This window comes from Ranitomeya imitator, chromosome 1, assembly GCF_032444005.1.
Source record: "Ranitomeya imitator isolate aRanImi1 chromosome 1, aRanImi1.pri, whole genome shotgun sequence".
In the NCBI taxonomy this organism is placed as follows: Eukaryota; Metazoa; Chordata; class Amphibia; order Anura; family Dendrobatidae; genus Ranitomeya; species Ranitomeya imitator.
The window spans coordinates 1,173,781,120-1,173,805,818 of record NC_091282.1 but is presented as its reverse complement, the minus strand read 5'-3'; the positions used below and the strand labels follow the sequence as shown (position 1 = coordinate 1,173,805,818).

The 24,699-nt window shown below is 41.4% G+C and overlaps 1 protein-coding gene across 1 annotated transcript in view; it reads right to left on the bottom strand.

Annotated features, from left to right (window-relative positions):
* Positions 1–5,265: 5,265 nt before the first annotated feature.
* Positions 5,266–24,699, bottom strand: part of LCORL (ligand dependent nuclear receptor corepressor like) — a 159,417-nt gene continuing 139,983 nt past the window's right edge. The window contains exons 7-9 of the mRNA XM_069744690.1: positions 15,176–19,146; positions 11,708–11,836; positions 5,266–6,354 (exon numbers count right to left, since the gene is read on the bottom strand). Of these exons, the coding sequence (XP_069600791.1) occupies positions 11,742–11,836; positions 15,176–19,146 (4,066 nt within the window). The 3' untranslated portion in view covers positions 5,266–6,354; positions 11,708–11,741. The remainder of the gene's footprint in view (positions 6,355–11,707; positions 11,837–15,175; positions 19,147–24,699) is intronic.

Sequence of the window (24,699 nt, the reverse complement as noted above, 5' to 3'; positions counted from 1 at the left end):
TGGTGATGTAATAGATCAGAGTGCCGCATTTAATACTATCCATACTAAAAATGTTTGTATATGGAGAATGCATTGTTGTGTGCTTTATTTTATGTACCGGTTTGCAATCGGTGCATCTGAAATCATTTATTACAAGGGGGAATCTCCATATATTTCCTCAATTTTGATTCTGTAAAAACCACTTGAAGTCCATTTAGATAAGCTTATTCTTTAATTATCAACTTACATAAGAACACTTGTTCCTGATTATTTGCTTGTGTAAACATGACAGCAATCAACAAAACGCTCATTCAGCAGTTGATTGGATCATTTATAATCGGCATATAAATAGGGATTTTTGTGTACTCACCGTAAAATCCTTTTCTCCGAGCCAATCATTGGGGGACACAGGACCATGGGTGTTATGCTGCTGCCACTAAGCAAATACAGAAAGAATAGCTCCTCCCCTGCAGTATACACCATACTGATGTCTGTAAGTGAACCAGTTCGATAAAGCAGTAGGACCTTAACATTTAACAAGGATGAGCTATGTCAAAACCAAGTCAACATAGAAACCAAAGCCAATAGGCTAACAGGGTGGGTGCTGTGTCCCCCAATGATTGGCTCAGAGAAAAGGATTTTACGATGAGTACACAACAAATCCCTATTTCTCCTACGCCTCATTGGGGGACACAGGACCATGGGACATCCTAAAGCAGTCACTGGGTGGGAAACTACAATTGCTCTTTGTACCCACAAGTTACAGATGCGGCACTGCCGCCTGCAAAATTCATCTGCCAACGGTCGCATCTGCTGAGACCTGAGAGTGAATATGGTAATGTTTTGTAAACGTATGCAGGCTGGACCAAGTCGCAGCTTTGCAAACTTGGGCTGCTGAAGCTTGGTGCCGGATGGCCCAAGACGCACCCACTGACCGAGTGGAATGTGCCTTAATCCCTGCTGGGACAGAATGACCTCTGACTCGGTAGGACCCCTGAATAGCCGAACGAATCCATTTGGCTATTGTCGCCTTGGAAGCGGAAAACCCTTTCCTTGGTCCTTCCGGGAACACAAACAGGGTATCTGACCTGCGGAAAGACGCTATCCGTGAGACGTTTTTCCTAAGAGCTCTCACTAAATCCAGTGTGTGAAGGGCCTTCTCGATGCGATGTACTGGTGCTGGACAGAGTGACAGAAAGACAATCTCCTCAATGAGATGAAAAGAGGAGTCAACTTTCGGTAGAAAAGACGGGGATGTTCTCAACACCACCTTATCCTGATGAAAATTCAGGAACGGAACTTGAGAAGAGAAAGCCAAAAGCTCGGAGACTCGTCTAATAGAAGTGACCGCAACTAGGAAAGCAACTTTCCATGAAAGAAAAGACAGGGAAACCTCCTGTAGAGGTTTGAAAAGAGCCTGTTGCAAAACTCTGAAGACCAGATTAAGGACCCATGGTTCCAACAGCATCTTATAGGGGGGCACCCGATGGGAGACTCCCTGACTAAATGTCTTGACTTGTATTCTGCTTGCAAACCTGCATTGGAACAGAACAGATTAGGGCTGAAACCTGCCCCTTGAGAGAACTAAGGGCAAGACCCAAGTCTAAACCCGTTTGAAAGAATTCGAAAATGGAAAAAAAGAGAACATCCTCGGTCGTTGCACCATGAGAAGATTTTCCGGGTGCGACGATAAATACGCGTAGATGAAGACTTTCTAGCGCTGATCATGGTAAATGGGGCCCTGAGATGCAAGTCATCGCGATTCGGTAACAGCCAGGGAACGTCGGCGACTAGTTGAATGAGTTCCGCGTACTACGCCCGGCGCGGCCAATCTGGCACAATCAGGATTACCGGTACTCCCTCCTTTCTGATCTTCTTGATGACTCAGCAGTAAAGGAAGCGGGGCAAATATGTACGGAAGCCAAAAATGATGCCACGGGAGTACGAGAGCATCTGCCCCGATGGCTGCCGGATTGTGGGACCGAGCTGTGAAGTCGGGAAGTTTGGAATTTAGCCGTGAGGCCATCAGATCCACATCCGGAATTCCCCAACGACAGCAGATCTGGTGGAAGATCTCCGGATGGAGAGACCACTTCCCGGAGTTGATGCCTTGAAGACTGAGGAAATCTGCCTCCCAATTGTCCACTCCCAGGATGTGAACTGCAGAAATCATAGAGCAGTTTTCCTCGGCTTATCGGAGGATGTGGCCCACCTTAGTCATGGTTGCAGGTTCCCCCTTTTGCGGCTGATGTATGCCACTGCAGTGGCGTTGTCAGACAGAATCTTGTTTGGGCGACCCGCCCGGAAGGGAGGGAATTCCAACCTGATTGCCCGAATTTCCGAGATGTTGATTTAAAGACGTGTTTCCTGGGGGACCAGTGGCCCTGAGCAGTGTGATGAAGGAGCACCGCTCCCCAGCCTAGAAGACTGGCATGTGTTGTCAGAACTAACGAATGTACTGGAAGAAATGACTTCCCTTGATCAAGGGAGGATTTCCCTGTTCACCACCTGAGAGACTGTCTGACTTGCCAGGGAAGGAGGAACAGATGGTCGAGGGAGAACAGGTTCCTGTCCCAAACAGCCAGGAGGGCATGCTGTAGGGGGGCGGAGGTGTAATTGAGCAAATGGAACCGCCTCCATATCTGCTACCATCCTACCGAGAATGCTCGTACTGAATCGCAGAGAGTGAGTGCGAGGGTGAGAGAGCTTCAGAGCTTCTCGCTGTAAAACCAAGATCTTTTCCGGGGGAAGAAGAATCAACCCCCGGGATGAGTTGCGTATCATTCCTAGAAGGGAAATTCGATGACCCAGTACACGGCCTCCTCGCAGGTGCGGAAAGAGGGGCCTTTGATGAGGATATCGCCTAGATACTGTAGCACCACCACTCCTCGGGTGTGGAGTATGGCCACGGCAGCCACCATGACCTTGGTGAATACCCTGGAGGCAATGGCGAGGCCGAAGGGCAGAGCAACGAATTGAAAGTGATCTTCCTAAACTGCGAAGTGAAGAAACCTTTGGTAAGAAGGTAAAATAGAAATGTGGAGGTACACATCAGGTGATGTCGATAGACACCAGGAAGTCGCCTTTTCCATGGAGGCAATGACAGAACGAAGTGATTCCATCCAGAACCGTGAATTCTCTACTGGCCCCAATGGAAGAGGAGCGGGAAATGGAGCTCTCAGAACCCGAAAACCCGGTGATGGTCTGGGGATATGGCATTAGTCCTTTTCCTGGAAGAGCAAGAGCTCCTTGGCAAGGTACGACCCCTGGAGTATGAGGGGTTCTGACGATCGGAAGCGTTGTCCATAATGGTGCCCTGGCTAGAGGAAGGGTCTCGGACCGAGTCTAACGCTTTTGCCAGAGATGCCATAGACCGGGAAAAGGGGGTAGCCCACTCAGGAAGACTAGGCTCACTGGGTTCGGTATTAGTAACAGGTGGTTCCTGAGCAGTCACCGGTTCACAAGCTGTGCACAATGCACTATTGTGACCCCAGTTTAATGACACCTTACAAGAGGTATATGCCGCGAAGAACACAGTGTGGGTCTTCCCAAACTTTTTGTGAGGCTTTGATTGAGACATAGCATATCCTTGAGAGCGCTTACTAACAGGGGAAGGGTTAAGCTATGTTTCTGCAGCTTACCCAAGTCCTGTGTCTTGAGTCCCCAGGGGAGGTAGTGTATGCCCGGAAATCGCTCGTCCTGAAGGCTGGGATTCAAAAGGCTGGAGCAGCGCTGCAGCATCAGCCCTATGGGTGTACCAAGATGGCCGCCGAGATCAAGTGAGAGCGCTTCTCAGGGAATGAGAAGCGCCAGAAAGTTAGCGGCGGTAACTGCCAGTGGGCGTGGTCAAAACTCTGGCCTGCATGAAGGGGAAAAGTCGGGTCTAAATTTAATAACCTGGGGTTGCGCCCTGCATCGCCGGGACAGCTATTAGCGCCATTCTTAAGCCACACTCCTTCATTGAATTGCCGCACTGCGGAACACCCACGGACCCGGGCTTTAAGGTGCGGACCTCATACCCCGGGGACCAGGACCTCCCAGCGCCTCGGCCCCCGCTGTGTTCTCACGGTAGATGCGGCGGGCTAGTGCTCAATTTACCATCGCCATAGTCAGGGAGGGTGTGGAGAGCTTCTGCCGCCTTGCGTCATCCGCTATATTAGTGGTGATGAAGTGGGGGGCTGCACGGTCGCCATACATATTTATGTCCGGCTATGCACCTGGCTCCAGGAGAGGTAGATTGAGGGATACTCCATGTGGTCGCCTGCTATGGAGGGGGGAGATCGGAACGTGAAGGAACCGTCACCCATAAGGTGAGCTCAGGGCTGGCATCCAACGTTGCAGGAAAGGATACGGGAGGGACGCTCCACGTACTTTCCTGTTGATGATTCGGGGGAGATCGGAACCTAGAAAGGATCCGTCGCCCCCATTCACTCCGTTAAGGGAAAAAATAGAATAAAAAGTAAAAAATGAAAATAAAAATGGTGGGGCCTGAAAGCAGACCCAAGTGCCTCCTACAGACACTAAGCAAGAACTGGTTCACTTACAGCCAGCAGGAGGGTGTATACTGCAGGGGAGGAGATATTCTTTCTGTATTTGCTTAGTGTCCTCCTAGTGGCAGCAGCGTAACACCCCATGGTCCTGTGTCCCCTAATGAGGCGTAGGAGAAAAACATTATTGGTAGCACATCACCCGTGTAAACAGGGAATGTGCTGCTAATATCATTACGCTGTATGGCTAAAAAACTATTATATTAACTGTTGTAATGTTCCCATCAGTATTAATTTTGTCTGTGTAAACAGGCCAGTAAATGTGTGAAGATCTTTTATCTAGTCGTTGGGCACATGATAAGCGGAAATCCATCTAAATGGACCTTAGAGGGTTATTGCCATCTCCAAGGTCCTATCCCAATATGCAGGAGGTGTAATAATAGTATTAGCAAATACCTCCATTTAGAAATGTTCTATAGTTCTTCTGATAAGCTATGTTGCTTACAGCATGTGCAGGGTATTGCAGTAGCTTAGTTATCCATCTTTTTACAACCACTCATACTGGTGATAGTCAGGTATCCATGGTTATGACCACTATCAACTAAGTTACTGATATGTCCTGCACATTGGGTAAATGTCATTGCCAATCAGAAGAACTATACTACATTTAGTAATTGGATGTATTTGCTAATATTATTACACCTACTACATATGGGGATATGATATTGGAGATGGTAATACCCCTTTAAGTCTGTGCATGTGATCTGTAGTTAGAAAACGTACACAAAAGACAAGAGGCCATAGGCATAACAAAGTTTATTTTAAAGTCGCACAAGATTGCAACTGCTGTCCATTATGCAATATCACAATGATGTAAACTACCTGCAGTAACTAATATTTATTACAGAACTATGCTTTCTTGTGCAGAGAATTACCTTTCAGAAGAATCGGGTCTTACAAAAAAAAAGCCCTACAAAGCAACTTATCATGAACTCTTTAATGCATCAAACAAACAGTTTTTATCTGTAACATACAACATTAAAAAGAAAAAAAAAAATTCTGGCCAAACTGCCCGTATGTTGGTTCAATCCCATCACCTTTTACGTTACCCCCATCTAAAGCCTTAAAGGGCTTTTCCACTAAGGGGACAACCCCTTCTTAAACTAAGTATTTGGCCTTGATACAGGCTATTATTTTACCCACCTCCCGTGCCAGCTCTGTTCCTGCGGTGTCAGCACTCGCTCTCCCCGGGGCTGTTATGCGGTGGAATGACATGTGATGCCCAGCGATCAATCAGCGCTGGTATCACAGTCTTTGGACAAACGGAACATGAAGAGGAAGTCAGGGATGAGCTGCAGCCGATTCCGGACTTCCTCTTTATGTTCAGTTTGTCCGAAGGTGGAGACCGTGACGCCAGCGCTGATTGGGCGCTGGGCATCACATGTCATTCCACCGCATAACAGCCCCGGGGAGAGCGAGTGCTGACACCGCAGGAACGGAGCGGACACGGGAGGCGAGTATAGGCCTTATTATATTATTGGGGCTGAACATTTAGTTGAAGAAAGGTTTGTCCTAGTAGTGGACAACCCCCTTTAAAAAAAAAAATCACAGTTGTATGCATGTAGAAATGCAGAATCTGATTATGAGAAACAACCTAATATATACAATAATAGTGCAATGTGAATTGTGCGGCACCATCCAACGGCTGAGGTTTCTTCAGAGCACCATAATGGACTGAATGAATTAAGAAGGCACATTGGTTTTCTTTCTCCCATGCAGTAATGATTGAGCATGGACCACTGCTGAAAGAGGAGGACAATGCAGTCAGTCATATTATGACACTCGATACAAGCTGGCAGATAGAAAGTGTTCGCAGTCTCAATGTTTTCTGAAAATAGACAAAAAAAAAAAAAATGGAAGAATGAAGATCAGTGGACACAGAAGTACTCATAGCGAAAAAGATCAACGGACACAGAAGTACTCATGGCATACGTGCTAATACTAAAGGATAACCATCGCTTTCATTTTTATTTAATAAATCAATAGTACAAATTAAAATAAGAAACTTAGTAATACATTTTGTCAGAGAAATTCGCTTTCTCCTTCTGGACTGATCATTCTCACAATTCTGAATTCTTGGGTAAAATCTGTCTTTAGTGAACACAGACTTCCCCACTAATAGGAAAGGAGACGACCGTTGGTGCTCATAAGATTTTATGGAGAACTGTTACTATCATTTCGGAGAACTAGCAGAAAAAGGTCTGTGTCTGCCTCATGCTCCTCCATAAAATCTTATGAGCACCAACTGTCTGACTTTCATCAGATTTCAGCTAAATAAATATTTCTGACAAGTTGCTTATTTTCTGGTGTACAACTGAATAAGATAAAATGAAAACAATGGTCACTCTAAGGCCATGTTCACACCATCCTTTTTTTAATGCGGAATCGCCGCGATTTTCCCGCTGCGGGTCCGCAGCTGTTTTCCATGCAGGGTACATTACAATGTACCCTATGGAAAACAGGAAGTGCTGTGCCCACATTGCGGAAAATCGCGAAAAAAGCCGCACTGAATAGCCGCGGTAAAAAAGAAGGACCATGTCACTTCTTTTTGCGGAACTGCAGCGGTTCTGCACCCATAGACCTCCATTGCGAGGTCAAACCCGCAGTAAAACCCGCAGATGAAAAAAATATCTGCGGGTTTTCTGCGGTTTGTGGTGCAGAACCGCTGCAGTGTGGCTGCCCCCCCGTGCCCCAATCCCACCCCCCCATGCTCCGATGCCACCCCCCGTGCCTTCATCTCCCCCCCTTATACTTACCCGGCCTCCCGTTGTCCGTCCGGCCGTCTTCTCCCTGGGCGCCGCCATCTTGCAAAATGGCGGGCGCATGCGCAGTGCGCCCGCCGAAACTGCCGGCCGGCAGATTCGTTCCAAAGTGCATTTTGATCACTGAGATATAACCTATCTCAGTGATCAAAATAAAAAAAATAGTAAATGACCCCCCCCCCTTTGTCACCCCCATAGGTAGGGACAATAAAAAAATTAAGAATTTTTTTTTCCACTAAGGTTAGAATAGAGTTAGGGGTAGGGGTAGGGGTAGGGTTAGGGTATTTTCAGCCATTTTAACCCTAAAAAACTTCCTAGAAAACACACAGACTGCATAGAAAACTGCATTAAAAAACGCATTAAAAAACGCATCAAAAAACGCACCAAAAAAAAGGACCTGCGTTTTCTGCCAAGAGCTGCGGTTTTTAGTCCTGAAAAAAAAGGAGGGAAATCAGGAACGTGTGAACATAGCCTAAATGTGAAGTCATTTTTTTTTTTTTTTTAAAGCTCTGCTGACCAACCCCGAAATGAGGCACAAAAGAAAAAAAAAGGAAAAAATGATGATTCAGCTATACTCGGTCACAAGATATTTATGGCATTATCTGTGCTGCTACTTGGAGATTGTGTTGTGAATTTCAGTTGCTGACGATTTCCCTGTCATGTTTGTAAATGACAGGTAATTTGTTTGGTTATAAATTAGAGTCCTTAACCAGTTTCAAGAAAAGGTAAAAAGCTTAGGGTACCGTCACACAGTGAAATTTTGATCGCTACAACGGTACGATCCGTGACGCTCCAGCGTCGTAACAATATCGCTCCAGCGTCGTAGACTGCTGTCACACTTTGCAATGTACGACGCTGGAGCGATAATTTCATGACGTATGTGCGATGTAGAAGCCGTTGGTTACTATGCGCACATCGTATACGATATATGTTACACCATGCGATCATGCCGCCACAGCGGGACACTAGACGACGAAAGAAAGTTTCAAACGATCTGCTACGACGTACGATTCTCAGCGGGGTCCCTGATCGCAGGAGCGTGTCAGACATTGCGATATCGCTCGAACGTCACAGATATATCGCTCGAACGTCACGAATCGTGCCGTCGTAGCGATCAAAATTTCACTGTGTGACGGTACCCTTACACAAGTGTGATCACTGGGCAATACAGGCTGGTAGCCCATAACTGCACTATTAAAAGGGAATCATTCAACAGGTTATTAACATTTAATCTGCGAGTAAAATAACATGAAGGAGACACCCTGATTCCAGGGATGTCACTTTTTCAGCAGCTTGAGGTAGTTTCAATACAATCAGTGTTTTATCAGCAGGGGATTATCACTGCCAGACTAAGGCTACTTTCACGCATCAGGTTTTTCGCCGTCAGGCTCAATCCGGCAAATTTTGAATAAACTGGATCCGGAGAAAGATGCCGCCGGATCCAGTTTTTTCCCATAGACTTGTATTACGTTTCAACCATGTCGTTTCCTGCATCTGGAAAATACATACACATTAACGTTTTTTGCCTCCGGCGAAAAAGCTGGAAGCGCCTGATCCGGCATTTCCGGCTTTTTGCTAGAATGGAAGCCTATGGGAGCCAGAAGGTGCCGGATCCGGAAAATGACGGATTCCGATATTTTTTTTTAAACGGAGCATGCTCCAATTTTTTTTTATCCAATTATCTGGATAAGTTAGTTGGATTCGTCAAAAAAACAGATCCGTCGCATCTGTTTTTCACAATCTGCGACGGATCCGTTTTTTCCCGACATTCGACGGATTGTGCCTGATGGCAAAAACCTGATGTGTGAAAGTAGCCTAAGTGTCTTGTGCTATGTAGTCCAGCTAATCGGTGTAACAGCGCCCCACCACTGATTGGCAGCTTCCTGTGTATTGTCAGCAAGCTTCCAATCAGGGGTGTGGGCGGCGTTACACACCGAACAAAATTTTGACCACCGCTACATCTAAAGCAGAGAAAATAAGGATTTTATCAGAACTGCACCTAGCAGCCCATTAAGTGACATCGCTGGAATCAGGGTCTCTGTTCTTACACCATACTGCTCTCAGATTAGCAAAAAACAGCTGATCGATTCCCTTTAAAATATTCTGCTGACAAATTGGCCTTTTGATTTCCAAACCAATAAATCCAACTATATCTACCACTTATTTGATGGTATACGAAGATATTGGTATAAGTGGCCATTTTCAGACTGTGATCACGATATCCAACTATAGAAGTTTCCCAGCTTAAGTATATACTAAAGAATGAAATCTGTCTATTCATGTGATTAACACTGGCCTTAGCAGTACAGTTTTGCAGCTGCGGCTGTCTATCACATGGACAGTGTTTTAGTAATGCAAAAACCGGTACTATTAAATAACAGTAAACAAAGATCTATGAGAAATTGACACAAAGTACAATAGTATAAAGTAATTACTAGTGATGAGCGAGCAGTAGACAGCTCGGGTGCTCGATTCGAGCACTGAGCATAATAATGTACGTCAATGAAGCAGCTGAGCATTTTTTCCATGAGATCTGCACTCGAGAAATGAAGCAGTCATGGAATTGTCAAGAGACAAGAGACAGAGAGACACAGAGTGAGCGAGAGAGACAGAAACAGAGGAAGACACAGACAGAGAAGAGACAGAAACAAACACACAGAGAGAGAATATTCCCAGCTTCAGTGCTGAGTGCCTCAGATTAAGATGAGGGAGCCGAGAACCATGTGACACTCAATTGGGCACCAAATTGTTTGATCGAGTATTGAGCAGTGGCGAGCACACTCGCCCATCACTAGGAATTACACAAAAACCAACATTTGCTGAGATCACAATATTTTTGTGGTAGATCTTATTATGCATCCACCTACTGTGGATTTGTAATACAGTGTATACAATTCTATGACTCCTATTATACCCCTGTGTGTCACCGTATACAGCAGTGCCATGGGTATGAGCGCCAAAAGAGACATTACAGGTGTTTAAGGAGCTGCACACCTAAAGGCTCTTCTAGATGCTTCAAGTAGGATTTGTCCGTATTTCACATCCATTGGTTACACTGTGAGTACAGTATTACGTTAACATTTCGAGTGAAGACCCTTCATCAGACGTATAGGCTATGTTCATTGCATATAGGTCAAGGGAATCCACGATGCAGGGTGGGATTCCCCAAACAGACAACCAGGATCCAGCTACATGAAGGCCTGCAGTTGGCCCTGTTTGGGGGAATCCTGCCCTGTACCCTGGATCCCCTTGACCTATATGCAGTAAACAGAGCCTATACGTCTGGTGAAGGGTCTTCACTCTTCACCCGAAACGTTAACGTTATACTGTACTTACCACAGTGCAACCAATGGATAGGATTTATTATCAGTATTTCATATATGAAGCATCCCTGAGCGCCTCTAGGTGTGCAATTCCTTCACTGTTGACTATTGGTCTACAGGAGCTCAGTGGTTAGCAGAGGAGATGGCATCCTTCTCAAGCGAACTCTAATTCACTGGATGTGCTGCTACTTTTATACGGATGATATATCCACAGGTTACCAGATTGGGTGTCAGGCCTGCACCAGCACTCCCACCTATAAATGGTTATCACTGCCAGCAACGGCCAGATGTAAACGGTGTACGGAGTGGACCACGCGTGCGGTATACTGTTTAGTGGCCACTGCCAGGTACTGCAGAGCAGCTCCTATTGAGGAGAAAAGGAGTCCTTCTGCAGTACTCGACAGTGGCCACTACACCGTGTACAGAGCTGGGGTGTTCTACTCCAAGTACCCCCTTTGGAGGTGATAACTGCTGACTGGTGGGAGAGCCGGGTGTTGCATCTCCACCGATCTAATATTAATAGCCTATTCTAAGAAAAGCTCATCAATAGTGATGAGCGAGTGTACTCATTGTTTTTCCGAGCATGCTCGGGTGACCTTCAGTACGCTCGGGTGACCTCCGAGTATTTATGACTGCTCGGAGAATTAGTTTTCATTGCGGCAGCTGAATGATTTACAGCTATTAGCCTGCTTGATTACATGTGGGGATTCCCTAGCAACCAGGCAACCCCCACATGTACTCAGCCTGGCTAGTAGCTGTAAATCATTCAGCTGCCGTGATGAAAATTAAATCTCCGAACAGTCAAATACTTGGAGGTCACCCGAGCAACGAGTACACTCGCTCATCACTACTCATCAACATAAAAGTAATGGACAACCCTTTTAATGTAAAGCAGCCAAGTCGAGAGTTATCACAACAATAATCTCAATAGCAAATGGCATCTTGAAAGGCTCTATAGGATTCATCCAAAACAAGTGGGTCTTTTCAAACAGCCCCTAGGAATGTGCTACGTACGCAGGAAAACCTATCTTTGGATTGAAATATCTGAAGGCTTGTCAAAATACAAAACTTAGAAATATAAAACACATTTTCTTACCATAATAGCAGTCATTATAGATAAACGTTCCCCATTACTGAAGGGGAATACGAATTGGGGTCAGAGAGTAAGTGCCACCTCTACTTGAAAGCCCTCTAATAGCTGGGATTCCAACGGGCTTAACAGAACCTGAAAATCGTGGGGAGAACACAGCACATGTTATAAAAGGGCCAGGTTCTAGAATTACTACACCGTGCCAACAGATAGATAACATAGCAGTATATTAAAGCGTACGGGGTCCTATATGTGGGGGAGTTTATTAATATCAATTCCCAAATGTGATATATAATATACAATATAGTAACTGTATGACATTACAGTCTCTCCTAGAAGCAATGCTTTATAGTAAATCATATTAAATAGGTATTTTCATTTTTGCATTTACATTTTTTGCTCCTCTGCTTTCCAGAACCATAACTTTTTAATTTTTTCCATCAAAATGGCCATGTGAGGGCTTGTTTTTTTTCAGGACTTTTGAACGACACCATTGGTTTTAACATAGTGTTCTGGAAAACAGGGGAAAAAAATCCAAGTGCGGTGAAATTGCAAAAAACAAAAATGCTATTCCACAGCTGTTTTTTTTTTTTTTTCACCATGTTCACTAAATGCTAAACTGACCTGCCATTATAATTCTCCAAGTTATTACAAGTTCATAAACACCAAACATGTCTAGGTTCTTTTTAATAAAAAAAAAAGGCACCATTTTCCAAGACCTGTAGCATCTCCATTTTTCGTGATCAGAGGCTGGGTGAGGGCTTATTTTTTGTGTAACGAGCTGAAATGTTTATTGATACCATATTGGTGTAGATAGAATCTTTTAATCGCCCGTCATTGCATTTTATTGCAATGAAGCGGAGACCAAAAAAATGTAATTCTGGAGTTTAGATTTTTTTCTCGTTCCGCCATTTAGCGATCAGGTTATTGATAGATCGGGCGATTCTAAACGCTGCGATAACAAATATGTGTAGGTTTGATTTTTTTATTGTTTTATTTTGAATGGGGCGAAAGGGGGGTGGTGATTTGAACTTTTATATTTTTAAAGATTTTTTTAAACTTTTTTCTTTTTTTTTTTTTTTTTTAACTTTTCCCTTGCTTCATTAGTCTTCAAGGGACACTAGAAGCTGCAGTACTCTGATCGCCTCTGTTACACACAGAAGATGATCAGATCGCCTGTGTGTAGCAGAAATGCTCACTTGCTACGAGCACCGACCACCGGACGGTGCTCATCGCAATCTGGCAATGACAACCATAGAGGTCTGCTTCAGGCCTCTGGTTGTCATTCTAACAGATCAGTCTTTTACAAATGCTGCGATACCAAAATGTCTAGATTTATTTTAAATTTTCTTAATGGGGCAAGAGATATTTTGAGCTTGCATCTTCCTATTTTTAAAAACTTTATTTTTTTTTCTTGCTACTGTATTTAAATAGTCCCCTTAGGGGACATGAAGCTGCAATCGTCAGAACTGCTATGTATGTGAAAATCATGATCTATGAACGTCAGATAAACGCTGGCTTTCACAGGAGTATTGTAATGACAGGCACGGGGGTCTCAAGCAGACCCCCGGCCTTCATGGCAACCCATTGGTGCAAGGTCTTCAACGCTGCAATAGTACACCACAAACAACACCTTTTTCCAATCCCTCTGTCTAATAAGCTGAACCGACTGGCTGCGATAGACCATGCAATGTGATAGCTGTAAGGGTACCGTCACACAGTGCAATTTTGATCGCTACGACGGCACGATTCGTGACGTTCGAGCGATATAGTTACGATATCGCAGTGTCTGACACGCTCCTGCGATCAGGGACCCCGCTGAGAATCGTACGTCGTAGCAGATCGTTTGAAACTTTCTTTCGTCGTCTAGTGTCCCGCTGTGGCGGCATGATTGCATGGTGTAACATATATCGTATACGATGTGTGCATAGTAACCAACGGCTTCTACATCGCACATACGTCATGAAATTATCGCTCCAGCGTCGTAGATTGCAAAGTGTGACAGCAGTCTACGACGCTGGAGCGATATTGTTACGACGCTGGAGCGTCACGGATCGTACCGTCGTAGCGATGAAAATTGCACTGTGTGACGGTACCCTAAGGCATTATGGAAAAGCCCACAATCGCGCCTGATGTCATGTAGTCGGCTTTCTGGCTGCTGTAATCTTCAGCAATGTATGACATGGCACAGGGCATTTATATTTTTTGCAAATCGAAAATTTTTTGACTTCACGGGGACCTGAGAATTTTAGGAAATGTGACTTGAAGCATATCTAATCATCTCTAAAAATATAGATGTACAAGTTTATTAATGCTAATGTTTTAGGTTTATCAAAAAAGCTAAGTAAGCACTTTGTTTAGGCAATCAAGGTTTCCTACGCTCTATAAAAAAAAAGAAAAAAAAAGTTACTGAAGACTAACCACAAAAAAACAAGTCCTTACATATTACATTGATAGAGAAATTAAAAAATAATAATGGCTCTTGGAATGTCATAGTGATGAAAAACAGGTTTATCCTGAAGGTTATAAATTGTTGTCCTGAAGCAGTTAATAAAAATTTACTAAGTTTATCATAATTTAATTATACAAGTTCACCATTTCAGTCACTCGTTTCCTACAGACCTCTAAAAGGCTTTGTACTTTTGCACAATACTCCGTGCAGAACACTGCTAGTTCAGAACCATTCTTGGTTTGTCTTGCATACAAAGCATATTTGAGACATATGCTCACATTTTCATTAATATTCAAATCTGCTAAGTGTAAAAGGTTATTGTAAAACCTTAATCATTCGTTTCTTGAAATGGTTCAAGGCTGGTTTGGAAGTTCTGTACATTTTGGATATCCCTTTTGGAATATTAGAGCTTGGATTCTTTTCAACACAATATTTTATAAGCACTCTTTGCCTAAAATTAGAGGTTCTTCCAAATGGCAGCGATAGCATATTGCAGAATTAAATATTCTTCATCAACACTTAAAGAGTAACCATCATTCTAATTTTCAGTTCATAGATCAATAATAAACATGAAATTATGAAACTTTAATATATAAGAGAAATCTACTTCATTCTCCACCACAAATGATCATTCTAAAAAAATTCTCAATTTACGTGTAAAATACGTATTCAGTGAAGACCAATTTCAAAATTATTGGGATGTGAGATGACAGGACAGTTGGTAATAAGATTCTATACAAAGTGGAAGAGGAAGGCGCTAGAGGCAGAAACGCCTCTCTTCCTGTCCACCGTGATTATCAGTAGACATTTTGAGAATTAATGATCTTTCCTGGTGGAGAAAAAAATGAATTTCTCCAATAACATACCGCATGTTACAAAGCTTAATTATTTTCACGTGTATTGATTTATAAAGTAAAAATTAAAATGATGATTACCTTTAAATTAAGAGTTATAAGGAGATGGAATGGCTACAATGGATTACTTTTACAGGACAATAAATTACAATAAGTCATTTATCTTACCTAAATGAAACTTCTGGCAGTCACTTGGTATCTTTCCAATATTCGGAATAGGTGGTTTAGATCTCATGGCCCTGGACTCTACAAATAAAGTCATTTTAGACAGGCGTTTCTGTCTTTCAAGTATTGATGATTTGGAATTATAAGATGCACTTGGTCCTTTGGATTTCCGTAGGCACATTTCAAACTTGCATTTTTTACTGGTAGAGTTTTCCATTCTACTCAAAGTATGTGAAGATCTAGCAACAGACTTGTTCTTTCGAAGACAATACTTTCGAGTGAAACCTCTTTCCAATCTCCATCCTAGTTTAAAGTTGGATTTGTTTCCTGCTAGAGTATTTCCAGAGGGGGACTGTCTATAGGCGCAAGACATTTTCGTTTCAATGTCAAGTTTTGTTAGATAAACTTTACAATCTTCAATGTTTTGCTTACTGCTAGAACACATGTTTAAAACTTTTGGTTTGGACTTGCAATTATTTTTCAATAACAGGTTTTCTTTTTTAGAAGAGCCCAATAAACCAAAATCCATTATTGAATTGGCTATAATTGCAGCTCCTTTGCAATTTTCACTTGTTTCAATGTTGACTGATTGGGCAATCTCTTTGGCCGATACCCGGATACTGGTAGAAGCTTTTCCCCCATAGGCTTTGGGCACATCTACATGTTTCTCATGGCATGAAAATTTTACACAGACCTCATTTTTATCTGTCACTTTACTTAAATTGTTAACATTCTGGACAGCTTTCCGGTTTCCTTTACTGATGTTTGAGTCATTGAGGAGCTTTGGTAATGTTTCTGATTGAGTAAGCAATCCGCAATTTTTAAAGTGATTTTTAGTACTCAATGAATTAATGCTGGATTCATTTTTCTTTGTTTTACGTCCCTTCCTGTTAATTTTCTGAAGAGGGCTTTGAGCATTAGCTTTTCTCCCTATTGAAAGAGATTGAGTTTCTGTTGTTTGCATAAACCATGCAGCAAGGTCACCTAGATCACATTTTTTCTGAAACAGCATCTGAACAGGTGACCTCTTCTCGGAGTTGTAAACTTTCAAGGTTGAAAAGGATTGCGCTTCTTTATATTTTTCCCCATTGTTCTTGCCGAGCCATGTATTTGCTACTCGTTCATATTTGTTCTCTAAATCTTTTAACAAAGACTCTTTAGAAGTGGATGCAGACCACCACTTAAGAACAGTACTGGGCTGTAAACTAATATTCTCAGTGCAATTTTCCTCTTTGTTGCTGGTGCACTTTGTATCCACTAAAGGCATTTTACATTGCTGCTTAGAACATCGTAATTTTCTTCTGTATATTCTACATTTGTTAAGATATAATTTTTTTGATTCATGACATAAGGCACTCCTAACAGAAAATGTAGACGATGGGAGAGAACGAAAAGACGGTGACTGAAGCTTTCTAGATCTGGTTTCATAATTTGAACATCTCAGTTTTCTGATCAATAAAGAACCCCTTTTTTGTTTCGTGACTGTCTTTTGGTCTTGGTTCTTTTTTGCTGTATCACTTTCTCTTTCAGAGTATTTTGTAAAAGCTTCCTGAAAAGGTAATAAAAGGGTTTTCCCTCCTTGATGTGAAACAGAGCTATTGGTTCTAGACATACCTGAGACATTAGAAAGCCTTCTCCGTTTAAGACGTTCAGAAATTCTTTGAAAACTCAGAGCTTTAGATTCACATCTTTGTAGAATTCTTTCAGATGATCTTAAAATTCTTTTCACTTTTTTAATTCTGAACTGGGTGTCTGAACCTTTATTTTGAACAACATAAGTTTCAGCAATCCTTGACTTCCCGAATTTAGAACAGTGTTTTTTGCTTTTGGCCATTTGATTACGAAAGAATGCAGAGTTACTTTTTTGCTTAGTACTTGTCTTCGGTGAACATCTTTTGTGTTGGCTTTCAATTTTAGAAGCAGAGGTTTTTCGGCTTGAGGTTTTCCTTTCACAATGACTTTGATCCGGGGTAAATAAAAGTTTTGCAAGACTGATTTGTACACTGGCTTTATTTTCTGGTGAACTTGGAGGTTCCTTTTTCTGTTGGTTATCACATATTTTTATCACACAATTAGAAAGCTTGGCATCTCCTGGTTTATTCAACGGAGGATATTCAGAGCTTAACGCATATTTAACTCCATCTTCGTTTTCAACTTTAGAGACAAACATTAGCTTTATTGGGCTAAAGTATGAATTATTTGATGATGTAGTTGGTGTTGATACTTTAGTTATGGACTTGTGAATTTCTTCAACACCTGCATAGTTGGCTTTTGCTACCACTTTTGAAATGAGACTATTTGTTTGGCCTTTATTGCTTTGTTCCACGTTTGGCCTTTTCTGTGGCACTTTTAATACACCAGCTTCAATTTCACTATTGCGAAGGTTTGGGTTTTTTAACTTACATACACCTTTACAGTTTATTGTACTGGTAGCTAAAAGTTTGGAATCAGCTAGACGCTCTACCACTACTTTTAAATGAGCATTTTTTATTTGTTCAGTAGTATTTTTAAACGCCACCCCTTCAGAATTAAGATTCTTTAGAATTCCTGAGTTTTTTTGGATTGTACATTTGCAAAATAAATTGTTTTGGCAAGAAGACAGTCCATGAGAAATATCACACAATTTACATATTCCTAGTATATTTCTGGTGTATCGTTTGGGCGGAATAGTACTTTCAAGCCATTCATCTTGATTGATACGCCGCTTATTCGCCCTCAGCTTTTTATCTACAATCCTTTGAGGTGTAGGACATTTTAAGTTGGCAGGTAAACAAATCTGACATTTCTTGATACAGTTCACATTTTTAGAAGTTCTTTTCAGTGTATTGTGAGGTAGATCGGTTATCTTCTCCTGAACGTTACTCTCCGTTTCAGTGCTTTCACAATCTTTTAGATGTAAAACATCATGAGTGTGTTCCCCTACAGAAACTGCAACTCCATCATTTACGGTTGCTAGTGAATTCCTCACAAAATATTTTTTTTCCTTAGGAAAAGTATCTGCGAGATTATTAAGTTCCCTAGCAAAATCAACTGTCTGACAGTCAGATAAAGAGCTATTAAATATCGACAGATTTTGATTATTTCTGCAAAGACCTGTTTGGCCATTTTTTTCCGAACATTTTTCTTTTTGGTTAAGCAGCTCAGCAAAACCATTTGTTTCAGATTTAAGAAAACGCTTTATCAACTTTCCTAAATTGACACAGTTAGTTGCTGATGAGACAGAGCTTTTAAGTCTATGCTTTCTATTTGGTTTCAATCTGTTTTGATTTTCATTGGCACAACCGGTCACATTTTTTATTACGGTCATAGTCTTGCCATCTGATGGATTAGGGTTCTTTTGGCAACATTTGGTTGTCATTTCTAGTTGCCTTCCTGACCGTGTATAGCCACCATGTAAGCCATTTTTAACCGTGGATGCTTTCACTTCAGTTACAGCTCTGTGTAATCTTAATTTGGACAAACCCGAAGAAAAAAGTAATCTTTGCCTTGTGGAATGGTGGGAACGAAAACAGGCATAAGTTTTCTTTTTTGAACGTGTATTTATACAGTGCAAAAGTTGATCACTTAAATGAACTTTGTCCTTTTTATTTAGGTTCAGTTTAACAGTCCCTAAATTCAAGTTAGGCCATGTAAATCGTAAATCCTTTAGACAAACACTAAGGTGTGGGAGATTCAAATGATTTAGTTTTTTATTTATCTTGATGCTCTTCGTAGATTTGGGGTTTGTGCATTTGTGATAAGTAGCCAGTGAAAGGTCTGGACTTTGGGATACCTGATCCATTGACCTACTTTGTGCATTGCTAGGACACACTTGTGAACAGGATTCTTGTTCTTCCTTTAAGAATTTCAGCATAACAATTAACTGTTGTTGGTGGTATAAGCACCATGATGCTAAGACTTTAAATAATGCTGTGTTTTCCTTATGTAGCCTTGTGGATTTTTTCATCTTTCTTAAAAAGTAACCTTTCAAGACACTGTAAAAAAAGAGAATAGTAAAACAATTCTAATCAGCTGTAATACAATAAAACTGCCAGACTATATACTAAAGGAAAACAGCAAGTTATCTTTCCCTTGTGTAAAACGGAAGATTCCTAATGCTTTATTTTCTAGTACTAATAATTTAAAATTTAAGCAAGAAAGTTATAGTTCACTTATTCCACTAGTATAATTGCTGGACTCTATACTCTGGTGTGTGTAAAATAAAAAAAAACATAAGACAATTAAAGAAAGATGTAACTACCTTGGTACAAATGGTTCACAAAAAAAAATGTGATTAGGGTGAGACTACAATATTATATACATTAGGTTTTTCTAGAAAACTTCGTCATCTCTGTAAGGTTAATTCAGTTATCTTAGAAATTTCACTTGAAGTTTTTTGATAAGATAATTATTTCAAATACCAAAATCTAAATATAAAAGTAAAAAAGTGTCTAAACACTGAAATGGAAAAAACTTCACCAAAACTTTAGGGCTAGGATTAACGGTTGAACAAACGGAGTTTTTTTTTATTTTTTTTAACAGTTTATGTTGCTGAAATGCAGCAATGCAAGAACATGCAAGGCTAGCTATTTTTCCTGCAAATTTACGGTTCATGGCCTAAAAATAATTAAGAGGGAAATATACATATATTTGGAGAAAGAAAAAAAAACCCCTCATTTTGCTCATAAAAAACAAACAACCTTCTACGTTAGTAACTATGTGAACTATGGCTTGGAGCAGTGGCCCTAATTGTTAATTTACAATCTAAAACATTATTTTAGACTGGAAGTCTCAAAACTCTTCTAAATTGGCAAAAAAAATGTAGTACTGAAGCAAACTAGGGCAAAAGCTAATACATATTTTTTTCGTCTTAATCATTTTATTTTCTTACTGAATTGGAAAACTGATGCTTTTTTGAAAACTGCAGCATGTCAATTCAGCGTTCTCATTTCTATAAGCACTTTCTATAAGTGCAAAAATGCAGCAAAAAAGGTTGCCAACAGTTTTTCCTGTTTTTAGTGGATAGTGTTTAATTAGTGATACTGTATGTGTAAAAGTAAACATTTACCTGAGCAATTCAATGGCTGACCAAGGTGTAAAACTAAACAGTGGCCGACCAATGTGTAAAAATAACTAATGTCCTCTCTACAAAATGCACTGAAAGACTTAGGTAAACTATTCCCGACCAATTCACCTTCCTTCCCCCGCTGTTAGATTTGCAATTGTGTATTTTTTCACTAACTTTTTTGTTCAGCATAGTCATTTTTTCAGGCATAAAAATCTTTTTTCATTAAATAATTTGATCAATTTGCCCTTTGCTTCAAAAATATTTTATTGTGTCACAAAGGTCTTTCGTTGGTGGCCTAATAACTTGCATTATTCATGTTTGTATCGTGGAAGCAAAGCTGAACTTTGGGATCCTGAAAAACGCAGCAAAAACCTGCAAGCAGCTTCTTTACTGCCATGAGATTTTGCCTGCAGCAAAAGCACAACGTGTGAACATAGCCTTACTGTGCAAATGCAAATATGACAGCTGCACCCAACATAATGCAATTACCAAATTATTTTATAAAGTAGATTTTTTTTAACACATGGCTTCTAATCTTTCCTTTTAACAATTTCAGATTGTGTTAGCTTGCTTTTTCCTATAGCGTCTTAAAAAAACAAAAAAAACAAACAAAAAAAGACTTCTCTCAATTTTCTAAGAGCCTTTAACATCTTTAGCCACTTCCTGATATAGGATGCATCAGTATGTCTAATGTAGTTTGCTAACCCATTGAAAACACTGGTCCAAACGTAAGCATTGATTGCTGTTATCATCAGAGGTGAGGACGTTGCGGTCACATGACCGTGACGTCATGGCAGGTCCTTCTCCCATACCATCCTTGGCACCGGAAGCTGCCGGAGGTCACCGGAGCGTCGCGAAAGGCGAGTATATAATGATTTGTTGTTTATTTTTAAATTATTTTTAACATTAGATGATTAGATATTTTTACTATTGACGCTGCATAGGCAGCATCAATAGTAAAAACTTGGTCACACAGGGTTAATAGCGGCGGTAACGGAGTGAGTTACCCGCGGCATAATAGGTAGGTGGAAGGTCCTTAAAGATGATTTCAGGGAATTAGGCTGCAAGCTGAAAGCAAGGACCTCCAACGTGGTATTTTCCGAAATACTGCCGGTACCACGCCAGAGAGGCAACGGGAGATTAGGGAGGTTAATAAGTGGCTCAAGAATTGGTGTAGGAAAGAGGGGTTTGGGTTCCTGCAGAACTGGGCCGACTTCTCAGTTGGCTACAGGCTCTACGCTAGGGACGGGCTGCACCTCAATGGGGAGGGTGCAGCTGTGCTGGGGGAGAGAATGGCTAGAAGGTTGGAGAAGTGTTTAAACTAGGAATTGGGGGGAGGGTATTCATTTTATAGGAGGGGAAGATAGTGCAGACAGAGACCTGGGCACAAATAAGGAAGTTGGGGGTGGCGGTGGCATGGGGGGTGGGGTCAGAACAGTTAATCATTTAAGAAATAGAAGTACAGAGAGGAACATAAAGTGCATGTATACTAATGCCAGAAGCCTCGCCAACAAAATGGACGAATTAGAACTAATGTTGTTGGAGCATAATTATGACATGGTGGGGTTATCTGAAACGTGGCTGGATGAGAGCCATGACTGGGCTGTTAACTTGCAGGGCTATAGCCTTTTCAGAAATGACCGTACAGATAAGCGAGGGGGAGGGGTGTGTCTATATGTAAAATCGTCCTTAAAACCCATCCTGCGCGAAAATATAGGTGAACTTAATGAAAATGTAGAATCCCTGTGGGTGGAGATAAGGGGAGGGGGAAAAAATAATAAATTACTGATAGGGGTTTGTTATAAATCTCCAAAAATAATGGAAGCAATGGAGAATATCCTCGTAAAGCAAATAGATGAAGCTGCGACTCAAGGAGAAGTCATTATTATGGGGGACTTCAACTACCCTGAAATAGATTGGGGAACAGAAACCTGCAGTTCCAGCAAAGGTAATCGGTTTTTGACAACTATGAGAGACAATTACCTTTCACAACTGGTTCGGGACCCAACAAGAAAGGGGGCACTGCTAGACCTAATATTAACCAGCAGGCCAGACCGCATATCAAATATAAGGGTTGGGGGTCACTTGGGAAATAGCGATCACAAAATAATAAGTTTTCATGTATCCTTTAATAAGATGTATAGTTGAGGGGTTACAAGGACACTAAACTTCAGGAGGGCAAATTTCCAACGGATGAGAGAGGATCTTGGTGCAATTAACTGGGACGATATCCTGAGACACAAAAATACACAAAGAAAATGGGAGACGTTTATTAGCATCCTGGCTAGGAACTGTGCACAGTGTATACCGTATGGGAATAAACATACTAGAAATAGGAGGAAACCGATATGGCTAAATAGAGCTGTAAGGGGCGCAATAAGTGACAAAAAGAAAGCATTTAGAGAATTAAAGGAAGTAGGTAGTGATGAGGCATTAAATAAATACAGAAAATTAAATTATGTAAAAAGCAAATCAAGGCAGCAAAGATTGAGACAGAGAGACTCATTGCCAGAGAGAGTAAAAATAATCCTAAAATATTCTTTAACTACATAAATAGTAAGAAACTAAAAAATGATAGTGTTGGCCCCCTTAAAAATAGTCTGGGTGAGATGGTGGATGAGGATGAGGAAAAAGCCAATATACTAAATGACTTTTTTTCATCAGTATTTACACAAGAAAATTCCATGGCAGACAAAATGTCTAGTGATAATAATTCCCAATTAAATGTCACCTGCTTAACCCAGCAGGAAGTGCGGCGGCGTCTAAAAATCACTAAAATTGACAAATCTCCGGGCCCGGATGGGATACACCCTCGAGTACTGCAGGAATTAAGTACAGTCATTGATAGACCATTATTTTTAATCTTTAAAGACTCCATAATAACAGGGTCTGTACCACAGGACTGGCGTATAGCAAATGTGGTGCCAATATTCAAAAAGGGAACAAAAACTGAACTCGGAAATTATAGGCCAGTAAGCTTAACCTCTACTGTGGGTAAAATCCTGGAGGGCATTCTAAGGGACGCTATACTGGAGTATCTGAAGAGGAATAACCTCATGACCCAGTATCAGCACGGGTTTACTAGGGACCGTTCATGTCAGACTAATTTGATCAGTTTCTATGAAGAGGTAAGTTCCGGATTGGACCAGGGGAACCCAGTGGATGTAGTGTATATGGACTTTTCAAAAGCTTTTGATACGGTGCCACACAAAAGGTTGATACATAAAATGAGAATAATGGGGATAGGGGAAAATATGTGCAAGTGGGTTGAGAGCTGGCTCAGGGATAGGAAACAAAGGGTGGTTATTAATGGAGCACACTCGGACTGGGTAGCGGTTAGCAGTGGGGTACCACAGGGGTCAGTATTGGGCCCTCTTTTTAACATATTTATTAATGACCTTGTAGGGGGCATTCAGAGTAGAATTTCAATATTTGCAGATGACACTAAACTCTGCAGGGTAATCAATACAGAGGAGGACAATTTTATATTACAGGATGATTTATGTAAACTAGAAGCTTGGGCTGATAAATGGCAAATGAGCTTTAATGGGGATAAATGTAAGGTCATGCACTTGGGTAGAAGTAATAAGATGTATAATTATGTGCTTAATTCTAAAACTCTGGGCAAAACCGTCAATGAAAAAGACCTGGGTGTATGGGTGGATGACAAACTCATATTCAGGGGCCAGTGTCAGGCAGCTGCTACAAAGGCAAATAAAATAATGGGATGCATTAAAAAGAGGCATAGATGCTCATGAGGAGAATATAATTTTACCTCTATACAAGTCACTAGTTCGACCACACTTAGAATACTGTGCACAGTTCTGGTCTCCGGTGTTTAAGAAAGACATAGCTGAACTGGAGCGGGTGCAGAGAAGAGCGACCAAGGTTATTAGAGGACTGGGGGATCTGCAATACCAAGATAGGTTATTACACTTGGGGCTATTTAGTTTGGAAAAACGAAGACTAAGGGGTGATCTTATTTTAATGTATAAATATATGAGGGGACAGTACAAAGACCTTTCTGATGATCTTTTTAATCATAGACCTGAAACAGGGACAAGGGGGCATCCTCTGCGTTTGGAGGAAAAAAGGTTTAAGCATAATAACAGACGCGGATTCTTTACTGTAAGAGTAGTGAGACTATGGAACTCTCTGCCGTATGATGTTGTAATGAGTGATTCATTACTTAAATTTAAGAGGGGACTGAATACCTTTCTGGAAAAGTATAATGTTACAGGGTATATATACTAGATTCCTTGATAGGGCGTTGATCCAGGGAACTAGTCTGATTGCCGTATGTGGAGTCGGGAAGGAATTTTTTTCCCCAATGTGGAGCTTACTCTTTGCCACATGGTTTTTTTTTGCCTTCCTCTGGATCAACATGTTAGGGCATGTTAGGTTAGGCAACCTTAATAACTATGTAACTATAATGCGGTCCGTTACCGCTGGCATTAACCCTGTGTGAGCGGTGACTGCG